The sequence below is a fragment of the Rhinatrema bivittatum genome, chromosome 5 (genome assembly GCF_901001135.1).
Source record: "Rhinatrema bivittatum chromosome 5, aRhiBiv1.1, whole genome shotgun sequence".
Taxonomy (NCBI): Eukaryota; Metazoa; Chordata; class Amphibia; order Gymnophiona; family Rhinatrematidae; genus Rhinatrema; species Rhinatrema bivittatum.
In genome coordinates this window covers 239685915-239707899 of record NC_042619.1, presented here as the reverse complement: position 1 = coordinate 239707899, position 21985 = coordinate 239685915, and the positions used below count along the sequence as shown (strand labels likewise).

Genomic DNA, 21985 nt, shown 5'->3' with positions numbered 1-21985 from the left:
GATGTGTGAGTGTCCCCTCCCTTTCCAGGGTAGGTAAGGCTGCCATACTTTCTCAAAAATATGAAGTTGATCACATCTAATAGCTGTTAATTTCCCCATATAGAAGACTGTTTTCAACCGGGACAGAAATTGGTTTAAGGATGGCACCTTCAGCCTTGCGCCACCATAAAGCAATTTCACATGTGGCAGCAGGAAAAACATGTTGTAGCCAACGTGACATATAAGTAGAGCCTGCCTCAAATGGGGTGCGTAGTAAATATACTTTGGGATCTGCAGGTACATTTACTCCTGCCACCTGGTAAATAAAGTCTCTGACATCCTCCCACATCTTTTGACACCTTCGGACATTCCCACCACATGTGCAGAAAAGTCCCATTTTGTCCGCACTTTTTCCAGCAAGTGCCGTCTGATCCACCGTGCATTTTACAGATTTTTTCCGGTGTAAGATACCAACGGTATAATATCTTGTACCCATTTTCTTTTATGGTGGTGGACACTGAACTCTTGCTAACAGCAGTGAAAATCTGATCCCATTCACTATCCTCTAGATCCCCCCTCCCAATCCCATTCCCATGCTCACTGGAACGATGCTTTACTCTGGTATGACCCCCTAATAAAATCAAAAGTATTCTTCTAATGAGTTTTGCCACATGGGATGTCTGGGAGCACAGGCTTTCAACAAAGGCTAGCCCTTACTTAGTTCCAACCTTATAAGGGCTGTAGCGAAATAATGTAAAACCTGATTATATGCATAGTAATCCATAGCTGGTAAGCAGTATGTTATGCCCGTCAGTCGCAGACAGCTGCGAACTTTGCTGCTCTTTTTGCTTTCAGTCCCACTTCTCTTGAAGATGGCCGCCTCTGCCTTCTACACGCCGATCTCCCTGGCGTCTCTCCTGGGATGGTGTGGGTAATCCCGGTCGCCATCTTGTTTCTGGAGTGACCTAGGGCAGTGGTTCTCAACCGGTGTGCTGGCAACACACCAGTGTGTTGCCAGCACCCGCAGGTGTGTCGCCACACTTCCCGTTCCCCCGCTGACCCAGCTGCTCCCCCTCCCAAGCAAAATAGGTCCTCCACCTGGGCTTAAAATGCTGATAGCCCGGGCGGAACGCAGCAGGGGTCAGCGGCACTGGTATGCTCTCTTCTTCCTGTGCCCCCCCCCGCGGCCCGGAAGAGGGAAGTGGTGAACAACGGGTGCAGGCGCGGGACGAAGAGACTTTGCTAATGCAGGCAGCGTCAACCCGAAGAAAAGAAGAGAGGCGCAGCCTAAGGAATAGCTGTGCGGCTTGGAGAAAAACAAAGAATGTCGTCAACCCCCGCGGCCGATGGGACTCCTTTCTCTGTGAGGGCTGAAAATGAAGTAGGTTGCTGCTGCCTTTAGGGTTAGAAGTGGAGGAGGCTGCTGCTGCCGCTAGTTTGGGGGAGGGGGGGAGAGTGAGTGAATGAGCAAGCATGTGTGTTTGAGATCCTGTGTGTGTGTGAGTGAAAGAGCATGTATGTGAATGATTGAGAGCCTGTACATGTGAAAGAGAATATGTGTGTGATTGAGAGCTGGTTTAGGTGAGGGAGCATGTGAGCATGTGAGAAAGATAGAGCATGTGTGAAAGTGAGAGAAAGAGAGAGAGCATGTTTGTAAGCATGTGAATGAGAGTCTGTGTGTGTGAGAGAAAAAGACAGCATGTATGTGTGTGATTGAAAGCCTGTGTGTGTTAGCCTGAAAAGATTGACAGTATGTGTGTAAATGTGTAATAAAGAGCCTATGTAAGTGAGAGAAAAAGTACGTGTATATGTGAGCGATTGAGAGCCAGTGTGAGAGAGAGGAGAAAGTTGCAAGCAAACCATCCCTCCTCCTGCTAATTCAAAACAATCTCAGGGCACCTGGATATCAAACGTTCCCAGGTATGCAGAGCAAAAAATTGTTTGTATTCTTATTATTTTTCATTACTTTGTGTCTGCTATTTTGAAATATTTTATTGGTATCTAGAAGTTTTGTACATGTTTTTAATTATTGGATATTCCATTCATCAGCTGTTTTGAAATCTGTTCTTTTTGTTAGTATGGTTTTACTGCTACTGATTTTATATTTCTTGATTTGTTTTATAAAGAGGGGTGATGTTTCTTTTTTTCCTTTGTTACATTGCATACAGAGACTCTGGCTTCTTGTGGTTTCCAATTCAGTTTTTGTCTGCATGCTTCTAGTTATGCGTTTTGGTCTCTATTCTTTGTTAGGTGAGGGTCAGCACATGTGATTCAGGTGAGACTTTCTGCTGACGTGTAGTTTCTGTGTAGGGCTCTATAGCAGCCTGACTTGGTCCGTTTTCTCTTGGCAAAATATAACATTCACCCGTCCCCTCCTCGCCTCTTGAAAAAGAGACTTTCTTTTATAGGGCGAGTTAAGCACCTTTGTATTTACAGACTTGGGGGCGGATTTTAAGAGCCCTGCTCGCCTAAATCCGCCCAAATCCGGGCGGATTTAGGCGAGCAGGGCCCTGCGCGTCGGTGAGCCTATTTTACATAGGCTCACCGGCGCGCGCAGAGCCCCGGGACTCGCGTAAGTCCCGGGGTTTTCTGAGGGGGGCGGGCCCGAACCGCGCGGCGTTTTCGGAGCGTGTCGGGGGCGGGCCCGGGGGCATGGCTACGGCCGGGGGCGTGGCCGCGCCCTCCGGACCCGCCCCCAGGTTGCGTCCCTGCGCGCCAGTGGCCCGCTGGCGCGCGGGGATTTACGCCTCCCTCTGGGAGGCGTAAATCCCCCGACAAAGGTAAGGATGGGGTTTAGACAGGGCCGGGCGGGTGGTTTAGGTAGGGGAAGGGAGGGGAAGGTGAGGGGAGAGCAAAAGAAAGTTCCCTCCGAGGCCGCTCCGATTTCGGAGCGGCCTCGGAGGGAACGGAGGTAGGCTGTGCGGCTTGGCGCGCGCCGGCTATACAGAATCCATAGCCTTGCGCGCACCGATCCCGTATTTTAGCGGATACGCGCGGCTCCGCGCGTATCTACTAAAATCCCGCGTACTTTTGCTTGCGCCTGATGCGCCAGCAAAAGTACGCCTATTCGCGCAGTCTGAAAATCTACCCCATAATGCGTATCTCGGCCATCATTAGGTGGTGGTAAAGATTGAGTAAAAATGGAGCCCCATACATAACTCAGGTTTTGAGAGAAGAAGCCCCACCAGCACCCACAACATAAAAATCTAATATGACTTATGTAGCCAGTGTTTGCAATTTTCCCGGTGCCAACTCCACCCCATAACCAACCAGAATGAGGCCCACCACCAAACCCAGTGGGCTTCTAGATGGAGGAGTGCGTACATCGTCATACCCAACCCCCCCAATCCACCCCTCCCAATCCACCCCTCCCCCGGCTCAGTCCTTCAAAAACAGAAAAATTAAATATATAGAAAATGTAAACCCTGAACCTGAACATCAGTATGCAGCACCAGAGTCATATCTTCGAGTAAGTCGAATGTTCATCCTTGGAGTGTTTGAAAATCCACAAAGGTAGACACCATCAGCAATCAACCCAGACAGTCTTTCAGATGCATGGATCCGCTTGAGTGGCGCCGCAGCCGTTTGCCTCCCTTTTCAACGCGTTGCCATCTTGGTGTTTCGCCATGAGGTTGACCGAGCTTCTCAGTTCCAGCGGGGGCGTAGGACCTGATAGTAGGAAGAGTCATACTTGCCGCTTGCAGGATATCTCCTGCTTCCTCTGGTGAAGAAATCCTGGAAGTTACTCCAGAAACAGTGAAGCTCAGTCCAATGGGAAATAACCATCGATATTTAACATTATGGCCACGAAGCGTGGCTACCACCTCTCTGAAGTCCCTTCTCCTGCGAATGGTAGTAGGTGCTAAGTCCTGGTACACCTCGATGCGGTTTCCTTTCCAATGAACTGGTCTTGTCTTGCGTGCTTTCATGGCGACTTCTTCTTTCTGCATATAGCTATGAAAGCAAACAACAATATCTCTCGGCCAGTTAGCCTTTGGGGGCCCCAGAGACCTGTGGGCTCTTTCCAGTTTCACCACCACTGTAGGTTCAGAACCCTCAGATTCAAGCCCCAGGATATGAGCACAATTGCTATTTACCACTTGCTAACAGTCTGTGTAGTCAGATGATTCAGGGACTCCTCTAAAACATAGATTAGCCCTCCATGATCTATTCTCTAAGTCCTCCAGCCTGTTTTGCAGCTCCCCATTCACTTTTAGGAGTCTGTCCTGAGCTATCTTGCAGTTGGCAAGTTCTGAGGCCTGGTCCTCCAGCCGGATTTCCACCTCCTCCACTCGGCCTCCCAGAGCTGCGATCTCCCTGGATATCTCTGAGCGCAGATCCTTGATATCTTGCTGCAGCCCCAACATAGCGTCCCTGAGCTCGCCAAACCAGCCCATAAATTCGGCCTGACTCGGCGCTATGCCTCCCCGCTCCGTCCCCTCCAGCCGCGCTCACCTCCGATTCCACCTGTCCTGTCTGCTCCCCCTCTGTCTCCTCTGCCGCCATCTGCACCGCAGCGCTGGCAAATGAAAAACGCTGCAAATCTGCTTTTTTCCGTGTCAGGGACATCTCTGCTGTGTGAGAGCGGGCGAGGTTGACGTTCAAAACCGGCGATTCTAGCGGTTCAGGGCTGGATGGAGAGGGACTGAGCTGAGCCAGGGCAGTAGCCCGAAATCAAGCGGCCATTGCCGGCGATGACGTCCTTCCAATTGGCTTTTGATATAGGTGACAGCTCAAAGCAGGAAAATTTCAGCCTGGGGGATTTTTTCAAAACCGGCTTACTCTGGGTATCTGACTCACTTATGTGCTGTGCAGCAGCACGTGCTTCAACAACTTCCAAAAGCACACCAAGCTAATTGCTAAGAGATCCCATCACATCACCTGCAGCCTGGCAGAACCGATACAAAACAATCTCCCAACATATGTTTCATTTTTCCCTAAAAACAAAGTACAGCATATGCAAGACCAGGGGTGAACAAACTGAGCAGCATTCCCACTTCTATCCATGCAATCGGTCAGTCTCTCCCCTCCCAGGTTTGGTTACATCTCTCATATATCCTGGGTTCCTGGTTTGGTGTTAGTCTCTTGCCAACCATATCAGTTCTTGAACCATTGCCAAGTATTGAGACACTATACTGCCAGCACACTCTCAATCAGACATAGACAAAGACACACACACACACACACACTCAGACACTTGCTGAGTGCTGCTTCTCATGGGCTCATTCAGTGACTACTCCCTGCCCTAGCACTGCCGCATCATTATGTAAAAGTTGATTCTTGTTGCCAGCCTTTCCCTCCGCCTGCAGCAGCCCCCCCCCTCCCTTTCCCATTTTCACTCCCTTCTTGGCACCCTCACGCTCCAGGAGACTCGCTGGTTCCACAGCCAGCGGCTCCTCTCGGAGCTCGGCCCAGCCATTTCAGACAGAAGCCTCGCCAGCACTGGCACAGGTACCTCCTCCTCCTGGTTCACCCCCTCCCTTTCTATTACAGTAGCTTGCCTCCACTTCTCAGGGCCTCCCCCCATGCCGCCAATTCTCATGGACTGTGTGCTGCACAGAGTCTGCTGCTTTTAGGGTTCCCTAAGCAAGTCTTTCCCGCCTTTTTCATACATTAAACGAACCTACATTAACAAAAATGTTGTGTGACACACCAGCCTCCATGGAGCAGACAGTGTGAACATGGAGAGGACTTATATGGCCAGAAGGGCTAGGGAAGCACTGAAAGCCCCATCAATCTCTCTTCCAAAACAGAAGAGAGGGGGCAAAGACAACCTGTCACAATTTCTCCCAAGGAAGAAGGGAGAAATTGGTGTGGTCCTTTGCTGCTGCTGCTGCTAGCACTCAAAATGAGTCACATCCAGTGCACACTCTCCCTGTCTTATTCGACTTAAGACAGCCACGGGTTCGGAAAACGGACGCCAGCAAAATTGAGCATCCATCTTCCAACCCGCGGGCAGATTTAAATTTTTTTTTTTTAAATTTAAAAAATTTTTTTTTTTTTTGGGGGGCCTCCGACTTAATATCGCTATGATATTCAGTCAGAGGGTGTACAGAAAAGCAGTTTTGATTTTTATTTAATTCTTTTCTATACCGACATTCAATACACATGTCATCACATCGGTTCACATCAAACAAGGGAGTTTAACTTAACGATAAGCTAGATAGCTACTGATAGAGTTAAGGGAAGAGGTAAGTAGTAAGTTACAAAGAACGAGGGTTACAGGAACTTGGAGGTTGGAAGAGAGGAAGGAGAGAGGAACAGTTAAGTTACAGTAAATATATGGAATAACAATGGTAAGAACAGTTAAATGATATATGTTATGACAATAATATATATAAAATAAATATGTAGAACAATATATACAATATAGAATAAAGAATACAGAATGTAACGTTACCGCTTATATGGTTATTGATAGGCTTGTTTGAACAGCCATGTCTTTAGTTTTTTTTTTAAAGGTCCGGGGGCAGTGTTCCTGGCATAAGTCAGGAGGCAGGGTGTTCCAAAGGGATGGCCCAGCTGCAGAGAAGGCACGTTCCCTGGTGGAGGTGTGAAGAATGGATTTGGGAGGGGGAACGTGTAGGGTTCCTTTATAAGCAGTTCTAACTGGTCTTTTTGAAGTGTGGAGTCGTAGCGGGATTTTTAGCTCGAGTGAGTGCTGATTGTGGATGGTTTTGTGAAATGATAGTGAGAGACTTATGAAGGATTCTAAAGCTGATAGGGAGCCAATGGAGTTTCCTGAGGATGGGCGTGATGTGCTCTCCTCGGCTGGAATTGGTTAGGATTCTGGCGGTGGCGGCATTCTGGAGCATCTGCAAGGGTTTTGTGGTAGTTGCGGGGAGTTCTAGAAGGAAGGAGTTGCAGTAGTCTATTTTAGACAAAAGGGTAGCTTAGAGGACAGTCTGGAAGTCATAGAAGTGGAGGAGTGGTCTTAGTTTTTTCAGAATTTGTAATTTGTAGAAGCAGTCTTTTGTTGTGGTGTTAACAAATTTTTTTAAGTTTAGTCTGTTATCCAGTACTACGCCGAGGTCTCTTGCTTGGGCAGCTGTGGCGGATGAGGGGTCAGGGAGGGAAAGGTTATTGTGGTCCGAGGAAATATGGAGTAGTTCAGTCTTGGCCGTGTTGAGGACGAGATTCAGACTGGAGAGGAGGAGGTTGATGGAGTGAAGGCAGCTGTCCCAGAACATGAGGGTTTTGGGGAGGGAATCTGTTATGGGAATCAGAATCTGCACATCATTGGCGTGAAATGAGTTAGGTTTAGTTTTGCGAGGAGCTGACAGAAGGGTAAGAGAGAGATGTTAAAGAGGGTAGGGGAGCGGGAAGAGCCTTGGGGTACTCCAAGGGTAGAGCTGATGGGAGGGGATTCTTTATTGCTTATTCTGACCTTTATAGTATCTGTTGCTGAGGAAGGACTCAAAGCATCTGAGGACTGTTCCTGAGATACCTATGTCTGAGAGGCGGTTTAGGAGGGTGGAGTGATTCACGGTATCAAACACAGATGAGATATCCAGAAGTGCCAGTAGATATGGTTGTCCTTTGTATAATCCTGTGAGAAGGGTATCTGCTTTTCTGTACACTTTCCTGGTGCTGGCCGAAGGCGTTAATTTATGAAAATAAAATGTGCGGCCTGGCTGCACATTTTACTTTCTGGATTGAGCGGGAATGACTAATAGGGCCATCAACATGCATTTGCATGTTGCGGGCGTTATTAGTTTCGGGGCGGGGGGGTTGGCTGCGTGTTTTCCACGCGCTATTACCCCTTACTGTATAAGGGGTAAAAATAGCGCGTCAAAAACGCACGGCCAAACGGGGGCTAACAGTGCGCTCAGCCTGAGCACAGTTTACTGCATCGGCCCGATTGTTGGGATGAAGATACCACTGATTTATTAACAGAAGAGGCAAACGTTAAGGCCAATGTACTAAACCGCGAACAGTTTCGCAGGCATGTTTTACATGTGCTAAAGTGGTAAAGAGTGTGTTCTATCACACAATTTTGCGTATGTGAAACAATTTACAAAAATTATGCTAAAACACTAAATTAGCTGAAAAATCATGAAAATTGGTTCTCATTAGCAATTCAGCATCAGCAAAATTAGGTACAAGAAATTGCAAAAGCCACAGTTTTCCAGAAAACTTAACTACACTTCGTGGACTTTTGATGGCAAATTCCATGCTGTAAATTGGATTTAAATAATATTTAAATGAGCCGGTATTGCAAGCAAAATGTCTTGCGGTAGTGGCTGTTTGCTGTGGCACTAACCACACGGTGGTACATTGGCCCCATTGTGTGTTATCCGGTGAGAAGAAAACACGGGTATCGTGCGTCAAAGTGTGAAATGACACCCTGGATAATTAAGTGGCAGGGGCGTCCCGGATAAGTCCACTTTATAGCCACACTTTACTTGTGTGGGATGACCTTTACTGGGATAAGAGTGAAAAAGTGCTCCCTTTTTAACTAATGGGCCGATATAGTACAGTGCGCTCCAATGGAGCGCACTGTTAACCCGCCATTGGACATGCGTTTTCCCTTACCCCTTATTCAATAAGGGGCCGAAAACGCACGTCCAATCCCCTGAACCTAATAGCACCCGCAACATGCCAATGCATGTTGATGGCCCTATTAGGTATTCGCACGCGATTCAGAAAGTAAAATGTGCAGCCAAGCCGCACGTTTTGCTTTCAGAAATTTCAGAAAGGTAGGCGCTAATTTCGTCGGGAACCAGGAAAGTGCACTGAAAAGCAGTAAAAACTGCTTTTCTGTGCAACCTCCAACTTAATATCATGGCGATATTAAGTCGGAGGTCCCAAAACTTTCCAAAAGTAAAAAAATAAAAAATAAAAATTTGAAGTCAGCCCACGGCTGTTGGGTCGAAAACCGGACGCTCAATTTTGCCGGCGTCCAGTTTCCGAGCCCGTGGCTGTCAGCGGGCTCAAGAACCAACGCCGGCAAAATTGAGCGTCGGCTGTCAAACCCGCTGACAGCCGCTGCTCCGGTCCAAAAGGAGGCGCTAGGGACGTGCTAGTGTCCCTAGCGCCTGGTTTTACCGCCGGGCCTAATTAGCACAGGAGATCGGGCATTCGCCCGCTTTCCCGCGGACTTTACTGAATCGACCCATAAATATGAAGAAAATGCCCGAGAAGCCTACCGTCTCATGTCAGGGTTTTTTTTTTTTTTTGCCTCTCCTCCAGACCACTAATTGCAAGCCACTTCAAAATGTAAGAGTCTCTTGCCCCTCACTTATCTCTCCTTCCATGCTTTTTGGACACAAATTTAAGAGTTCTGACTTTAGTTCCAGTCTCCCCAGCCTGTAGATGGTATTTTAATACACTGTAGCAATTCACCCGGATTGTGGTCACATTTCCCCTGCCAGAGAATGCTCTATTACAGTATTGTGCATTGTGTTAATCATTGGCTGTCTCATCTCATTCTTTCATCCAGAGTCCTTTTTTTTTTTTTCCTTTCCTTTACATCCTGTGCGGCAGTGGCAGTAATCACTTTCAGCGAGTTTTGCACGCTCTTGTTTGCGCTCTGACTGTGGCACACTCTTAACTTCTCCCGCATTCTGCTGGGTAGGAGCAGCTTCCTGGTTTTTCGCTCATGGCTGTAATTGGGCTCAGTCTCTCCAGCTTTGGGGGCTGCTTCCTGTTGCCATACAATTGCCTTTGGTGTCCCTTGGCGGCTGAAAGTCACGTACTGGCCTGGCTTAATAAGGTGCGCTAACCTCTGGGAACTTCTATACATGCATTTTAGCTCACGGTTTTGTGAATTATAGTTTACTCACAGTTTAATAAGGTTTTTAGCACTCACAAAATGCAAGTTAAAAACGAGTACTAAAATTAGCGCACTTCCATGCAAATCCCATGTAAATAAAGGAATTGGCTATTGCTCCTCCATGCACAGAGGTTTGTTAAAGCCTTGAAGCTTAATTCATATTTTGTAATGCTGGAAATGTAACTCCTGGGTCAGAGGTGTTCTGGGGCTATGGTATTAGTTTGTTGCGGTGCCAGCACGCTCCTGGACCTGGAGTTTCTGGGTGCGGTGGTCCTGGGGCTTGAGTTTTCTGAATCTAGGGTGGACCACCACACCCAGGAGCTCCAGGACCGTGCAGGCACAGCATCAGAGACTAATATTAGCCCTAGAAATGTGACTTGACGTTGCTCTACCTCTGACCCAGGAGTTACATTTCCAAGCCTTTAATAAAAAAAAAAAATAAAAAATGGGTTAAGCATTGGGGGTAACTGAATTTGCGACCCTCGAGACTAGGAATAACCCACTCACTCCCCAACAAGACAGGCTGATACCATTAAAAAAAGTGTGGGAGAGCCGGCGCTCCGTATTGAGCGCCCGCTCTCCCGACGCACGCCCAGGCACGCAATTCTCTATTTATATGAGGTGTTGCACTACTAAGGAGGCGCTAGGGACAATAGCGTGTCCCTAGCGCCTTTGGGTAGGCGCTAATTTCTGAAAGCAAAATGTGCGGCTTGGCTGCACATTTTGTTTTCTGAATCGCGCGGGAATAACCTAATAGGGCCCTCAACATGCATTTGCATGTTGAGGGCGCTATTAGGATCGGCGGGTTGGATGTGCGGTTTCGGCCCCTTACTGAATAAGGGGTAAGGGAAAACGCGCGTCCAATGGCAGGTTAACAGTGCGCTCCCCGAAGACTCGTGGGCCGGCAGGCACGAGCAGCTTACTTCAACTCGGGAACTGAAGTAAGTTTTAAAACAAAGAAGAAAAAAAAGGGTAGGTTTTAGGGGGTGGGGAGGAGAGGGGAAGAGGGAGGGAATTTAGGTGGGGGGAGGGAACTGGGGAAGGCCCGACTACGTCGCCGTGCGGAAATTGCAAAATTCCCCCCTCCCTCCCTCCCCCTTGCGTGCACCGCCCGCACATACATGCGCGGCCCACGGATTTTCTGACATGCACGTGCCAGCGAGCGCATGTTAGAAAATTGGCACGTCCATTTGTGCGAGCCGGGAAGCACGCGCACGTTTGAAAATCTACCCCCACAGGCTTGCTCTGTCAAATTTTTGGTGACACACCAGTGAGTCCTTCACACTGGTTGAGAACCATTGGTTTAGTGAGCAGGTGGGGGGGAGGGGGGAGTGGAGATAGTTTCTGGTCCTGGGGGAAAAAGGTTTCTGAGTTCCAGTTCTTCTAGTTACACTTTCCACTAATTAGGGCAGGTTTGACAGAAGGGGAGAGTCTTTTGCTGGACTTGTTTCATTTTATGCCTGTTTTTAACGCGTCCTTTCAGTTTACTCCTTTTTTTTTGTTGTTGTTGAAACTGTCGATTTGCTTGACATTAGGTTACTGCATCCGGATTTCTACTTTGGCGTGCAAGTAAAGAAAAACGTGCACTGAATTTTTGTGCCCCTCACATTTTATTACGTTAGCCTCTTAGTGACAGGATGTTTTGATTCCATCTATTTCTCTGCTGTTTGACTGCCGGGTCAGATCTTCTCATGTTTATTACATTTTTACCCTCCCCGTTGCTTTACTTTATACTCAGCATAGCTTGTTCAATTCTAGCTATGATTTCCTGGCCCAATAAATCAAATCCGTGCCGGCCCTGTGCCGCCTAATGCTGATCTTTAACAAAAAGAGTGAAACAGGTCTGCTAATAAGAAAATTGTTCTCAAAGTATGGTATTCAGCACCATAGGGGAGTTTTAAAATATTGCAATTTAGGTAACAGACGCCAGGGAGAGGAGGGGGATCTCTGGCTTAGTTTGTTACTTAAATGATGTGTTTAAATCTCCTGCACCATGCTGCTGAGGGAGATGAAGGGAGTAAGGAGCAGGACTTGGTCGATCAGACACCAGTACATTTTAACACCATCCGGCCACGCTATTGCTACGTTTTAATGGAACTTTTTTTTTTTCCGGCCAGGGGGAGAGAGAACAATTAGATAATTAAAAGTTATAACTAAGTAACTGATTCCCATTTTATTTTCTGATTTATATATTATTACACGGGAAGAGAATAGTATTGGAAAGCTCCTCCAGTGTAGCCTCATGAATCTAAGTGAGTGGGGGGGTTGCTGTGTTCATCACATTGGGTGCATGAATTACAGCTCAAATCACCAAGAAAGACAAGGGTTGTGACTAATATACACTAGAAAAAGATAAGAAACAAAAGATTGAGCCTAAGATGATAAAGGATGAATAAGACTCAAAAGCAGAAGCAGGGGAAACCAGTAACTAGGCAAGGTATTATTTTTCAGAAGTCTAGCTAGTTCTGCTGGTTTTAGAGGAGATGGACGCATCCTGAGGTCGCTGGGTCATTGTGTGAGAATTATTGAGTTGATCTTTGAGGAATTGCTTTTTAAACTCTGTCTCTTTCTCCTGTAGCATGAGTTCCCATCCATGGAGCAGGCATTCTGCAGCAGCAAAGACCAGCTGACCCCCGAGCCTCTGTCTGCTGTGAAGATCGACTCCAAAGGCGTAAAAAAGAAAATGCAAGAATGCAATGACGAGGGAGAGACAGACAGCGAGGAGGACGATGGATACCCTGAATACACCCATCACTTCAGAGGGCGACCTCCAAGTAGCTGCGAGCATTCCAGCACCAGCACAAACAGGGCCGGAGACTCGCTGCTCGGAGAGACAAGTAACCAGGAAAGTACTCTCCTGGCTGCCGAAAAAGTTGATTCCGGAGCATGCCAGCCTGTCCTCAACGAAGATGGAAGCGTAGGCTCCGTGCACTTTGCCCCCTTGCTAGAGGAGACCTGCTCTTCCAAGCTTTCGGGAAACTGCAGCAATTTTAATGTCAACTTAAATTCAGTGTTACTGGGTGATTCTGAGGGGTCCTGTGAGGAGAGTGGATCCTCACAGGTCCTCTTATTTCAGGACCTGGAAAAATCATTCATCGCACAGGTTACCGGTGCTCTTCAGTGCGGCCTTTTGTGTGAGCCAACAGCATTGACGATGGGAACCCAGCCTCTTCTGTCCAAGATGTGCCCTTTACATGAAGCTGCTCTGTCCACTGACAGTGAAGAGTCTGATTCTGATGTGGACCAGGACTTTGGATACATGAAGAGAAAATGAAACTTTTCAGTATTCTGAGCATGAGATGAGACTTTCTCTGGTTTACATGTTAGTTCTCAGGTTTTTAGCAGATTTTATATGAGCCACTCTGTCTAATGTATATTTCACTTTTTTTTTTAACGTCTGTACTTATACACATGTGCCATTTTGTAAAGACTTTGTTTTGTTTTACTGAAGTTCACTGTTGTGAGGAGAAATGGTTGTTTTAGGGCATGGATGACCCTTCTTGATCTCATGATTGTAGAGAATGGAGTTGCCAATGGAATCTTTGCAGGGAAGGCCACAGAAACCTTAGCCTTGAAACTACAGCCTGTGTCGTTCTAGACACATTCGCATTGAGTTTTAAAAAAGACAAATGCTCTATTCCAGTATAAAAATATACTACTCCTGCTAAAGACTGAGTGGATGAAACCTGAGCTATATTAATCATGCCTAGCAAAAACTTGTGTTCCCTGGTAAATCTGGCTCTAGTTAACAATGTGCTGTGGAATCATTTGTTGTTTACAGGGCATTACCTGTTTTTTTTTATTGTTATTTTCCCTGTGGGCTTGCTTCTCTTCTTAAACTCTTTGAGCTCTCTTACTCATATTGGCTATGTTGATCCTGCTCATCTTCACCTGCTTCTCCTTGTAAAGGGAAGAAAAAGCTTACATTGCTTAACTCAGTTTTATATTGGGAAGACCCCCAAATGCTTCCCTTCGAGTGTGGTACTGCAGCAGCCTAAGGATGTTCCTTTCCCTTAGGAGCACATAGTGCTAAATAAGGAACAAGCTCGGGCATTGCATTAATCTCTCTCCTTCCCCATTTGGAGTTGCCTTTAGTGCTATTCTTGGCTGGCTGGTGAGCAGTCATCGCTGTAAGGGCTGTGTCCCAATCAGCTTCTTATCCAAGGGTCACCCCCCCCCTTCCCCCCAACACGTTCAGTTGACTGAGATGCAGGAGTCAGATTTCATGCCTAGAAGCTCCAAGGCCGCCGCCATCTTTATTTCAGCCCTTGTGAACATCTTGTGTAGTTGGTTTGGTGATTTGCTTGCCCCCACCCCTCACTCTCCTTGACCTCGTTCTCTTGGGCTGAATCTAGAGGCCATGGCTCTGCAGGCAAGTCAGTAGGGTGAAGATGAGCACAACCCTGAAGTGCTCATAAGCCGACCACTGAGAAGAAGTCTCAGATTTTAGTTTAAGAACATATGAATTATTCCAGTACTGTTCAAAAAGATGTACAACCTCAATCAAAACCTGCAAGTAGCAAAATAGGTGTCATGCGCAGGCCAAGACCATGGGCACTGTCCTCCAGCTATCAGATGGCGAAAGAACAGTTCCTCCTTTAAGGCCATTATATATGTTCTGTGTGCATTTTGTTCTATCTCTCAGCAGAAGGAAATACTGTTCCAATCTACTTAGGATAATCTACCAGTGCTAGGCGTCAAGTTTTTTTTATTCTGTCTCCATTTACTTGCTATAATATCACATACACAGAGAGATCAAGTATATTCAAATTTATCAAATTATTTATTAGAAATCACAAGGTCTTTCCCTATCTAGACATTAAAATCTAAACTCACACACTCATTCATCAATCACACATCATATAAAAACATCCATATACATGAACAATATTCAAAGGTCAATAGTTACAATTGATTGCAATCGGTATAACAGTATCAGATATGTAACATGGTTTTTATATCAAACCCTTCTCTTATCCGTCCAACAAAGGATCTCTTTATTTCGCCTAAATGATCAGGCTTCCTCAGGGACTAACAATATCCTGTAGCTGGTCATATCTCTCAGGACTTGAACTCTGGTTCCTACACTCTCAAGAATCATAAATTTTCATGAACTTCCAGTTTATCACCAATATGACCAAAGGTAATTACTGCTTTAAACATTTTCCGAAATGTGCTTTCAACCGCTACTATTTTCCATGTCTCTCGATAATGTCAATCATTACCAGACAAACCGCTACTCATTTCAGTCTTTGAATGACTTTAAATTCCAAATATGTCTCAATAAATCCATTTCAGGAACCTTGCAGATTGTGCTTCATTGTATCTGCACGTGACCAGATACAATGAAGCACAATCTGCAAGGTTCCTGAAATGGATTTATTGAGACATATTTGGAATTTAAAGTCATTCAAAGACTGAAATGAGTAGCGGTTTGTCTGGTAATGATTGACATTATCGAGAGACATGGAAAATAGTAGCGGTTGAAAGCACATTTCGGAAAATGTTTAGAGCAGTAATTACCTTTGGTCATATTGGTGATAAACTGGAAGTTCATGAAAATTTATGATTCTTGAGAGTGTAGGAACCAGAGTTCAAGTCCTGAGAGATATGACCAGCTACAGGATATTGTTAGTCCCTGAGGAAGCCTGATCATTTAGGCGAAACAAAGAGATCCTTTGTTGGACGGATAAGAGAAGGGTTTGATATAAAAACCATGTTACATATCTGATACTGTTATACCGATTGCAATCAATTGTAACTATTGACCTTTGAATATTGTTCATGTATATGGATGTTTTTATATGATGTGTGATTGATGAATGAGTGTGTGAGTTTAGATTTTAATGTCTAGATAGGGAAAGACCTTGTGATTTCTAATAAATAATTTGATAAATTTGAATATACTTGATTTCTCTGTGTATGTGATATTATTGTATGTCATTAGAGAGTTTAGCCAAAAAAATATTTTTCCCTCTGTAATATTACCTCCATTTACTTGCTGGCAGAAAGAACGTTTGCCAAGGTTTTGGATTAAGTCAAACCTGCTTTACTCATACACAGTTTGGATACTTTGTGCGATTAGTACATTTAGGGCTAATTTTTTAAAAATGTAGTTGGACATTCAAGTTGCAAAGTAAAGCATTGTGTATAAAATTGTAAATGGACAATATCGATTTTCAGCCGTCTTAAAATATGCACATAGTTTTATTACACACTCAGCATTGACTGCCCTTGAAAAGGACATTAACAGTATGGTGGCATCAGGTCTCCAGGAAGGCTACAGTAACCCCAGAATGCTATTATAACCCTAATGTATGGGCAGTGGTACAGCAACACTGGGCTTCCAAGAGGACCACAGTACTCTGCACAAAGCAGCTGCCAATATAACCCTCACAGCAATTAGCAGGTATGGGGCAGATGTAGTGGTGAGAGACCATGTAAAAGAGACAGGGTGGTGCAGAGCGAATGTTGGTTTAAATATGGAAACTTATATACTGCTGTACCCAAAGTGGTAGAAAACCGGAGAGGAAGATAATTGTGTAGACTGGCTGGACCAGCTGGTCTGTATCTGCCCTCATTTACTATGTTACATACATTTTCAAAATGTTATATAGGTAAACAGGGTATCATTTATGCATGTAACTGTGCACCACATATAAATGTATCACTTTGCCCCTTTGCATATACTAGCTGCATATGCACCCAAATTTTACTTCCCACAGCCTCCCAACACACACAAAACCACCCGCCTCACACCCCCACACACATGCCAAATGTATTTACTTCCCAGGCCCTCACAACACACACAAAACCTGACAGAAGTCCGGAAGGCTCCAGCGGGGGGCCAGGACCGGTCCGGGACACATCTCCTGCACGACGGCCGTCGGCTGCCAGCAATCAACATGGCGCCGACTGCCCTTTCCCTTACTATGCCACTCGGGGACACCAATGACGGCAGTAGCCCATGTGACATAGTAAGGGCGAGGGCCTGTCGGCGCCATTTTCAGGACTGGCAGCCAGCGGCCCTTTGCCCTTACTATGTCAGAGGACCTACCGCTGCCATTGCTCCACCCCACTGACATAGTAAGGGCAAAGGGCCGTCGGAACCCGTTTCACTGCTCGCAGCCGACGGACCAACGCCAATACATCGCTCCCGGACCACTCCTGAACGCTCGCTCCACCGACTGACATTTTTATCAGGTCTCGGGGGGTGGTAATGAATTTATTGCGAACATCTTGGGGAGGGGTCACGAGGGGGGGCAGGTTTCATTCATTTGGCAACTCTGGGGGGGCAGAGGGGTGGGCTACTGTTTTTCGCAGGGCTGGGGGAGGGGGCAGGAGAGTGTGGGGTGGTTAGTTTAAGAGAACATTTCTCATAGGGTTGATTTTTGGGGGAAGAGGGAGGTTCACACACAAATACATACACTAAACTTGCACGATCTCGAGAATGCACCAAAATAGCCCTCCCCAGACCACAAAACAAATTTGGGAGTGCAAATTTGGTTAGGCACTCCCCTATTTGGCTACATAATGCGCACAGACGCCCAGGGACAGACCACATGTAGCACCAACAACTTAAATTTCCCAGGTCTTGGGGGGGGGGGGGGGGTTATTATTTACCACACCGAATTTAAAAAATTTGTAAAACACACTTTTTTAAAAAAGCGTTTGGGGATTCAGACACAGGACTATAATTAACCCTGAAATGTTATACTTTTTTTTTCCTTTCTGCAATTGCTTAAAGAAGTGACTGTGGACTTAGGTACAGAATCTCATAATTTAGCTGGGAATAAATTGGCTTATACTGTTAACATCATAGTACTCGCAGCATATTATCAATAGGTTATTAGGTGGATACCTTATCAGTTTTTACTCTTATTTCTGACTTTACTTATCTTTGTAAAATAATTGAGCATAGTTAATTTTAATTACGGTATTATTAAGAGATTTTATTAGATTTAGGGTTTAATTGAATTTATTGTACTTTCTTTGCTTTTTCATTCTTGCTTTATCTTTTGTTTGTATAGTTTACTTATATTTTACTTTATTTTACTCATTTATTTAATTTAGTTGTTAATTATTTTATTTTCATTTTATTTTTCTCTAATTTTTATGTTTCTTTTTTTAAACCGTTTTGGTGAGCGATTTCGCTTTTGAAAGACGGTATAGAAATGTTTTTAAATAAATAAAATAAATAAATTTGATTTAAAGGGTTGGGATTGGGGGGTTTTTTTGGGGGGTGGGGGGTTCCCACAGCAATAGAAAGACAAAAGTTTTCTGCTCTGAAGGGTAGGCAGTAGGCGAGGGGAGGGAGAATGAGGGGGGAGGTGAGTGTGAGAGGAGAGAGTTGGAGTGGGGACAGGGGAGGGAAGGGGGGGTGAGTGACCAAGGGGGAGGAGGATGAGTGACTGAGGTAAATGAGCAAGGGGAAGGGGGAGGGAGGGAAAAGAACTTGACTCTGCCACTGCAACGCGTGGCGGGGTACCGCATGTGATATTTTTACCTCAGAATACTGTACTTTGATATTTTTTGTGTAAAATATAAATGCATAACTTAACTGTGTGTGGAATGGGGCATGGGGCGTTGTGCAAGGCTATAAGGTTTGCCTAGGGCACCTAATACCCTTACAAGAGCCATTGGTATTGGGGGGGGGGGGGGGTGTCAGTTTTTAAAGTTTATCATCACTGAAGGGAGCTGGGCTTTTTTTTTTTTGGGTGGGTCCGGGACAGAGAATGTATGAACTGCAGGCTGCAAAAAAACCTAGCACAGGCCCTGACTATATACACAACTGGAGAAAAGAGAACAGAAAATCTAAATAAATGAGAGGAAGGCAGGAAAAGAAGTTGTAAAAAGAGGGGCGAGGTAGAGAGGGAAGTTGTGGAAAACAAAGGCAGTTGATAGTCATCAAACTGCAAAGGCTGGAAATGTAATGTTTATTTTCATTATGGTAATAGTTTCTTGCTTTTTTTCTTTTCCGTGCTAGATACAGGCGAGGGCAGGAAAGCAGCTGGTATCGGTTGTCACTAAGGTAAATAAGATTCATTTCTCCGGGGGGCAGGTAGGTGCTTGGGGGGGGATATTTGATGTCGATCGCTGGAAAGACCCTTATTAAAAATTATTCCCGCTTGGCAGCTCTGCCACGGCAGAGAAGGCGCTTTCAGCATCCGGCGTGAGACTTTTTCCCCATCGACCAGAAAACGGGCGAAAGCCTTTCGTACATGTAGCGCAAGGTGAAGCGCTTTAAAAGCGCCCCCTCCCAGCGGCCAGATGGGGCTGCGCGTGATGTAAGAGCCGGCTGCGCCTCTCTCGTCTCGGCAAGCCCCGAAGGAGGGTCGGAAACCACCTGCGTGCGGGGAAGGCGTCGGGGCTCCGCCCACTCGCGCGCGCTGCCTTTCCTGTAAGTGCGACGCCCGCCGGCTTCTTACCGCAGTCTAGCGGAGAGCGAGGCTGGTTCCGGCCATGACCGCGTCCCTCTGGCGGCAGAGTCTGCTCGCTGTCTGCCTCGTGCTAGCAGGTGAGTGGGCAGCACTGCCGTGGCCTTGCAGACCTGAAACGGTAGGTAATGGAAATGTTGGAGGGAGGGAGGGGAAGTGTTTCTTGCCGGGCGGAGCCTATTTTTAACCCGAAAGGGTGAGTTGGATCAGGCGTTAGTTTTCCTCCCGTGCTTATTCCTTGTGCAGTTGAAGGATTCGTGAGTCCTGGACTTTGACAAGTAATAGCTATATATATATATACACACACACACACACATATATATATGTATATATATATATATATGTATATATATATATATATATGTATATATATATATATATATATGTATATATATATATATATATATATATATATATATGTGTGTGTTAGGCACTGATTGAAATAATGCTTCTATGTCTAAGGAATACAATTAAGTTCAAGCTAAATGTTGTACGTCATGAACTTATATGACCAGGATCTGAAGTGTAACTATGAGGACCTTGCCTTATCTCCCTGCTGAGAGTTCTCTGCACCACCAAAGTCAACTTTGATTGCGTTTTGTGAGTCATTTTTGTTGTATTTTCAAAGCTCGACGTTCGAGTTTAAGCATTTTGGGTGACTTTGTGTCCCTGAGCACAAAGAGAAGTAAAGCTCTCCAAGGTTCCCTTTCTGTTAAGCATTGTATATGATGATATACCTCTCAGTTGGGACAGCTTGGTGCGGTTATTTAGTTACTTATTTACTGATTTTTATATACTGTCTATATCGGAAGACCGAACTAAGATAACAAAAGCAAAGATATCAGTAAAGTTCCTTCAAGTTAAAACTATTATTGTGCCATAGGAACAGAGAGCTGGTCCGTCTTCTGGTGCCTAGTGCAATTTTGCTGTTCACTGTTCTCAGATGAAAAAAAAACCAAACTGATTAATTTTATTTAAAAAAAAAAAAAAAAAAGCTTGTATTCCACTTCCTCCAAAACATTTGTTCAGCGTGGATTACAGCTATTAGCATCCGTAAATAGAAACGCATCATAAAAACAGTTCAAACGGACATTGATCTTAGAGGCAGGTTTGGCTCCAACAAGTTTTTTTTTTTTTTAACGTCTTTTTGAGATGTATGTTGAGATCACCTGTTTTCTTGGTTCTGAATCAATAATTGTATTAATCCCTATGTTACTGCATCAGTAAAGGTGGTCTTCCTCTGGTGGAAAGGGGTCGCAACCCTTTCCTTGGGACACACCTAACCAGTCTGGTTTTCAGGCTGTCTACAATGACGATGCATGAGGCAGCTTTGCATGCACTGCCTCCTTTGTATGCAAACTTCTCATAAGAACATAAGAATTGCCATGCTGGGTCAGACCAAGGTCCATAGAGCCCAGCTTCCTGTCTCTGACAGTGACCAGTCCAGGTCCTAACTGCCAGATTCTATAAAGTAGTTGTAATTCCTGTTGCTCGCTTCCAAGGATAGCAATAGCTATCTTTAATCTACCTGGTAAATGTATTATGGCCTTTTTCCTCCAGGAACTTGTCCAAACATCTTTTAAACCCTGCTATGCCAGTTTCCTTGATCACATCCTCTGGTAACAGATTCCACAGCTTGATAGTGTGCTGAGTGCAAAAAACACTTTTTTTTCCTATGATTTGTTTTGAGCTTGCTGCAGGGCCGGCGCAACCCGCTGTGCATTTGCACAGTGCTGTGGCCTGGGGGCTTAACTCACGTGAAGGATAGGGGGCTAGTGACGGAGATAATGCCACCGCACCCCCAATCCACCAGGTGGTAAGGGAGAAAGATGCTGCCAGCCATCTCTGCCAGGCAGCCAGAAGAAGGCCATGCCACGAGGCTGTCCGCTGGTTCTGGACCCTCCTGTTCTGGAACCAAGTGGTTGAGGTGAGGGAGCTGTTGGGCCACCTACTGGTTCTCAACTGCCACGTGGCTCAAATTGTAATGCCTCTTACCTCCAAGTGCTCCTGGCAGAGCATCCCACGCCTGCCGCATGTAGCATTTCCTGTTTCCCTTGAGCTCCTCTTTTATAGGCCTGGCAGCTGGGACTTCCTGGGGTGCTGGCTGATAACATCACATCGTGGCCAGATGTATAAGAGAGTGCTTGCAACCAGCCAGTGCCTCAGTAGCTGGTCCCTGTCATACCTTGCCTGTAGTTGCTGTTGGTCCTGCTACTTTCTCTTTGGATCTTGACCACTGCCTGGATACCAGTGTTGCCTGATCTCCATCTGGCCTGACTACTGCCTGGATACTGACCTGCCTGGCTGTTCTCTTCAGACCCTTGCTTTAAGTCCGTCTGGCCTTGGAACCCAAGGGTTCAAACTGCAGGGGAAGAGGCTGATACAGGTGAAGCCCAGTCCTTGTCCCAGTGTGTGTGTGTCTGCCTGCTATCAGAGGGGGGGGGCCCAGCTGGTTCTCCAGGTGGGCAGTATCAATCTTGCCACAGTGACTTGCCCAAGATCACAAAGAGCGACTGCAGGACTCGAGCGCTGGTCTCCTGGTTCATAGCCCACTGTTTAACCACTAGACTAGGCTATTCCTCCACTCAATCCAAAGGACTTGCAAGTTGTGACAGAAATGAGGGAGCTGTGGGGCCACCTGATGGCCACAATTTAAAAAGCTGTGAGGCAGTTCCCAACCTGCCGTAGGGTAGAAGTGGAAGGCTAGGGCTGCTGGGAAAGGAGTGTGTGTGTAAGAGGGAGCATTGAGACAGATGCAAACACCAAGCTCTAGGGATGATGGCGTAAAAGGTCT

At 45.9% G+C, this 21985-nt stretch overlaps 2 protein-coding genes across 9 annotated transcripts in view; both read left to right on the top strand.

Annotated features, from left to right (window-relative positions):
• The window catches only part of IFNAR2 (interferon alpha and beta receptor subunit 2), a 42835-nt gene extending 27773 nt beyond the window's left edge, over nucleotides 1–15062 (top strand). For both annotated transcript variants that reach the window (XM_029603567.1, XM_029603568.1), the window contains exon 8: nucleotides 12333–15062. In XM_029603567.1, coding sequence (XP_029459427.1) covers nucleotides 12333–13028 — 696 coding nt within the window. In that variant the 3' untranslated portion in view covers nucleotides 13029–15062. The remainder of the gene's footprint in view (nucleotides 1–12332) is intronic.
• Nucleotides 15063–18766: 3704 nt separating this feature from the next.
• The window catches only part of IL10RB (interleukin 10 receptor subunit beta), a 32783-nt gene continuing 29564 nt past the window's right edge, over nucleotides 18767–21985 (top strand). The window contains exon 1 of one of the 7 annotated variants that reach the window (XM_029603566.1): nucleotides 18767–18785. Coding sequence is in view for 4 of the 7 variants with exons in the window: in XM_029603563.1 (XP_029459423.1) it covers nucleotides 19217–19312 (96 nt within the window). In the remaining 3 variants the exon portion in view is untranslated. Of the gene's footprint in view, nucleotides 18786–19052; nucleotides 19313–21985 lie in introns of those variants that run through there. The other 6 variants (XM_029603562.1, XM_029603563.1, XM_029603560.1 and 3 more) reach the window with 6 other exon arrangements.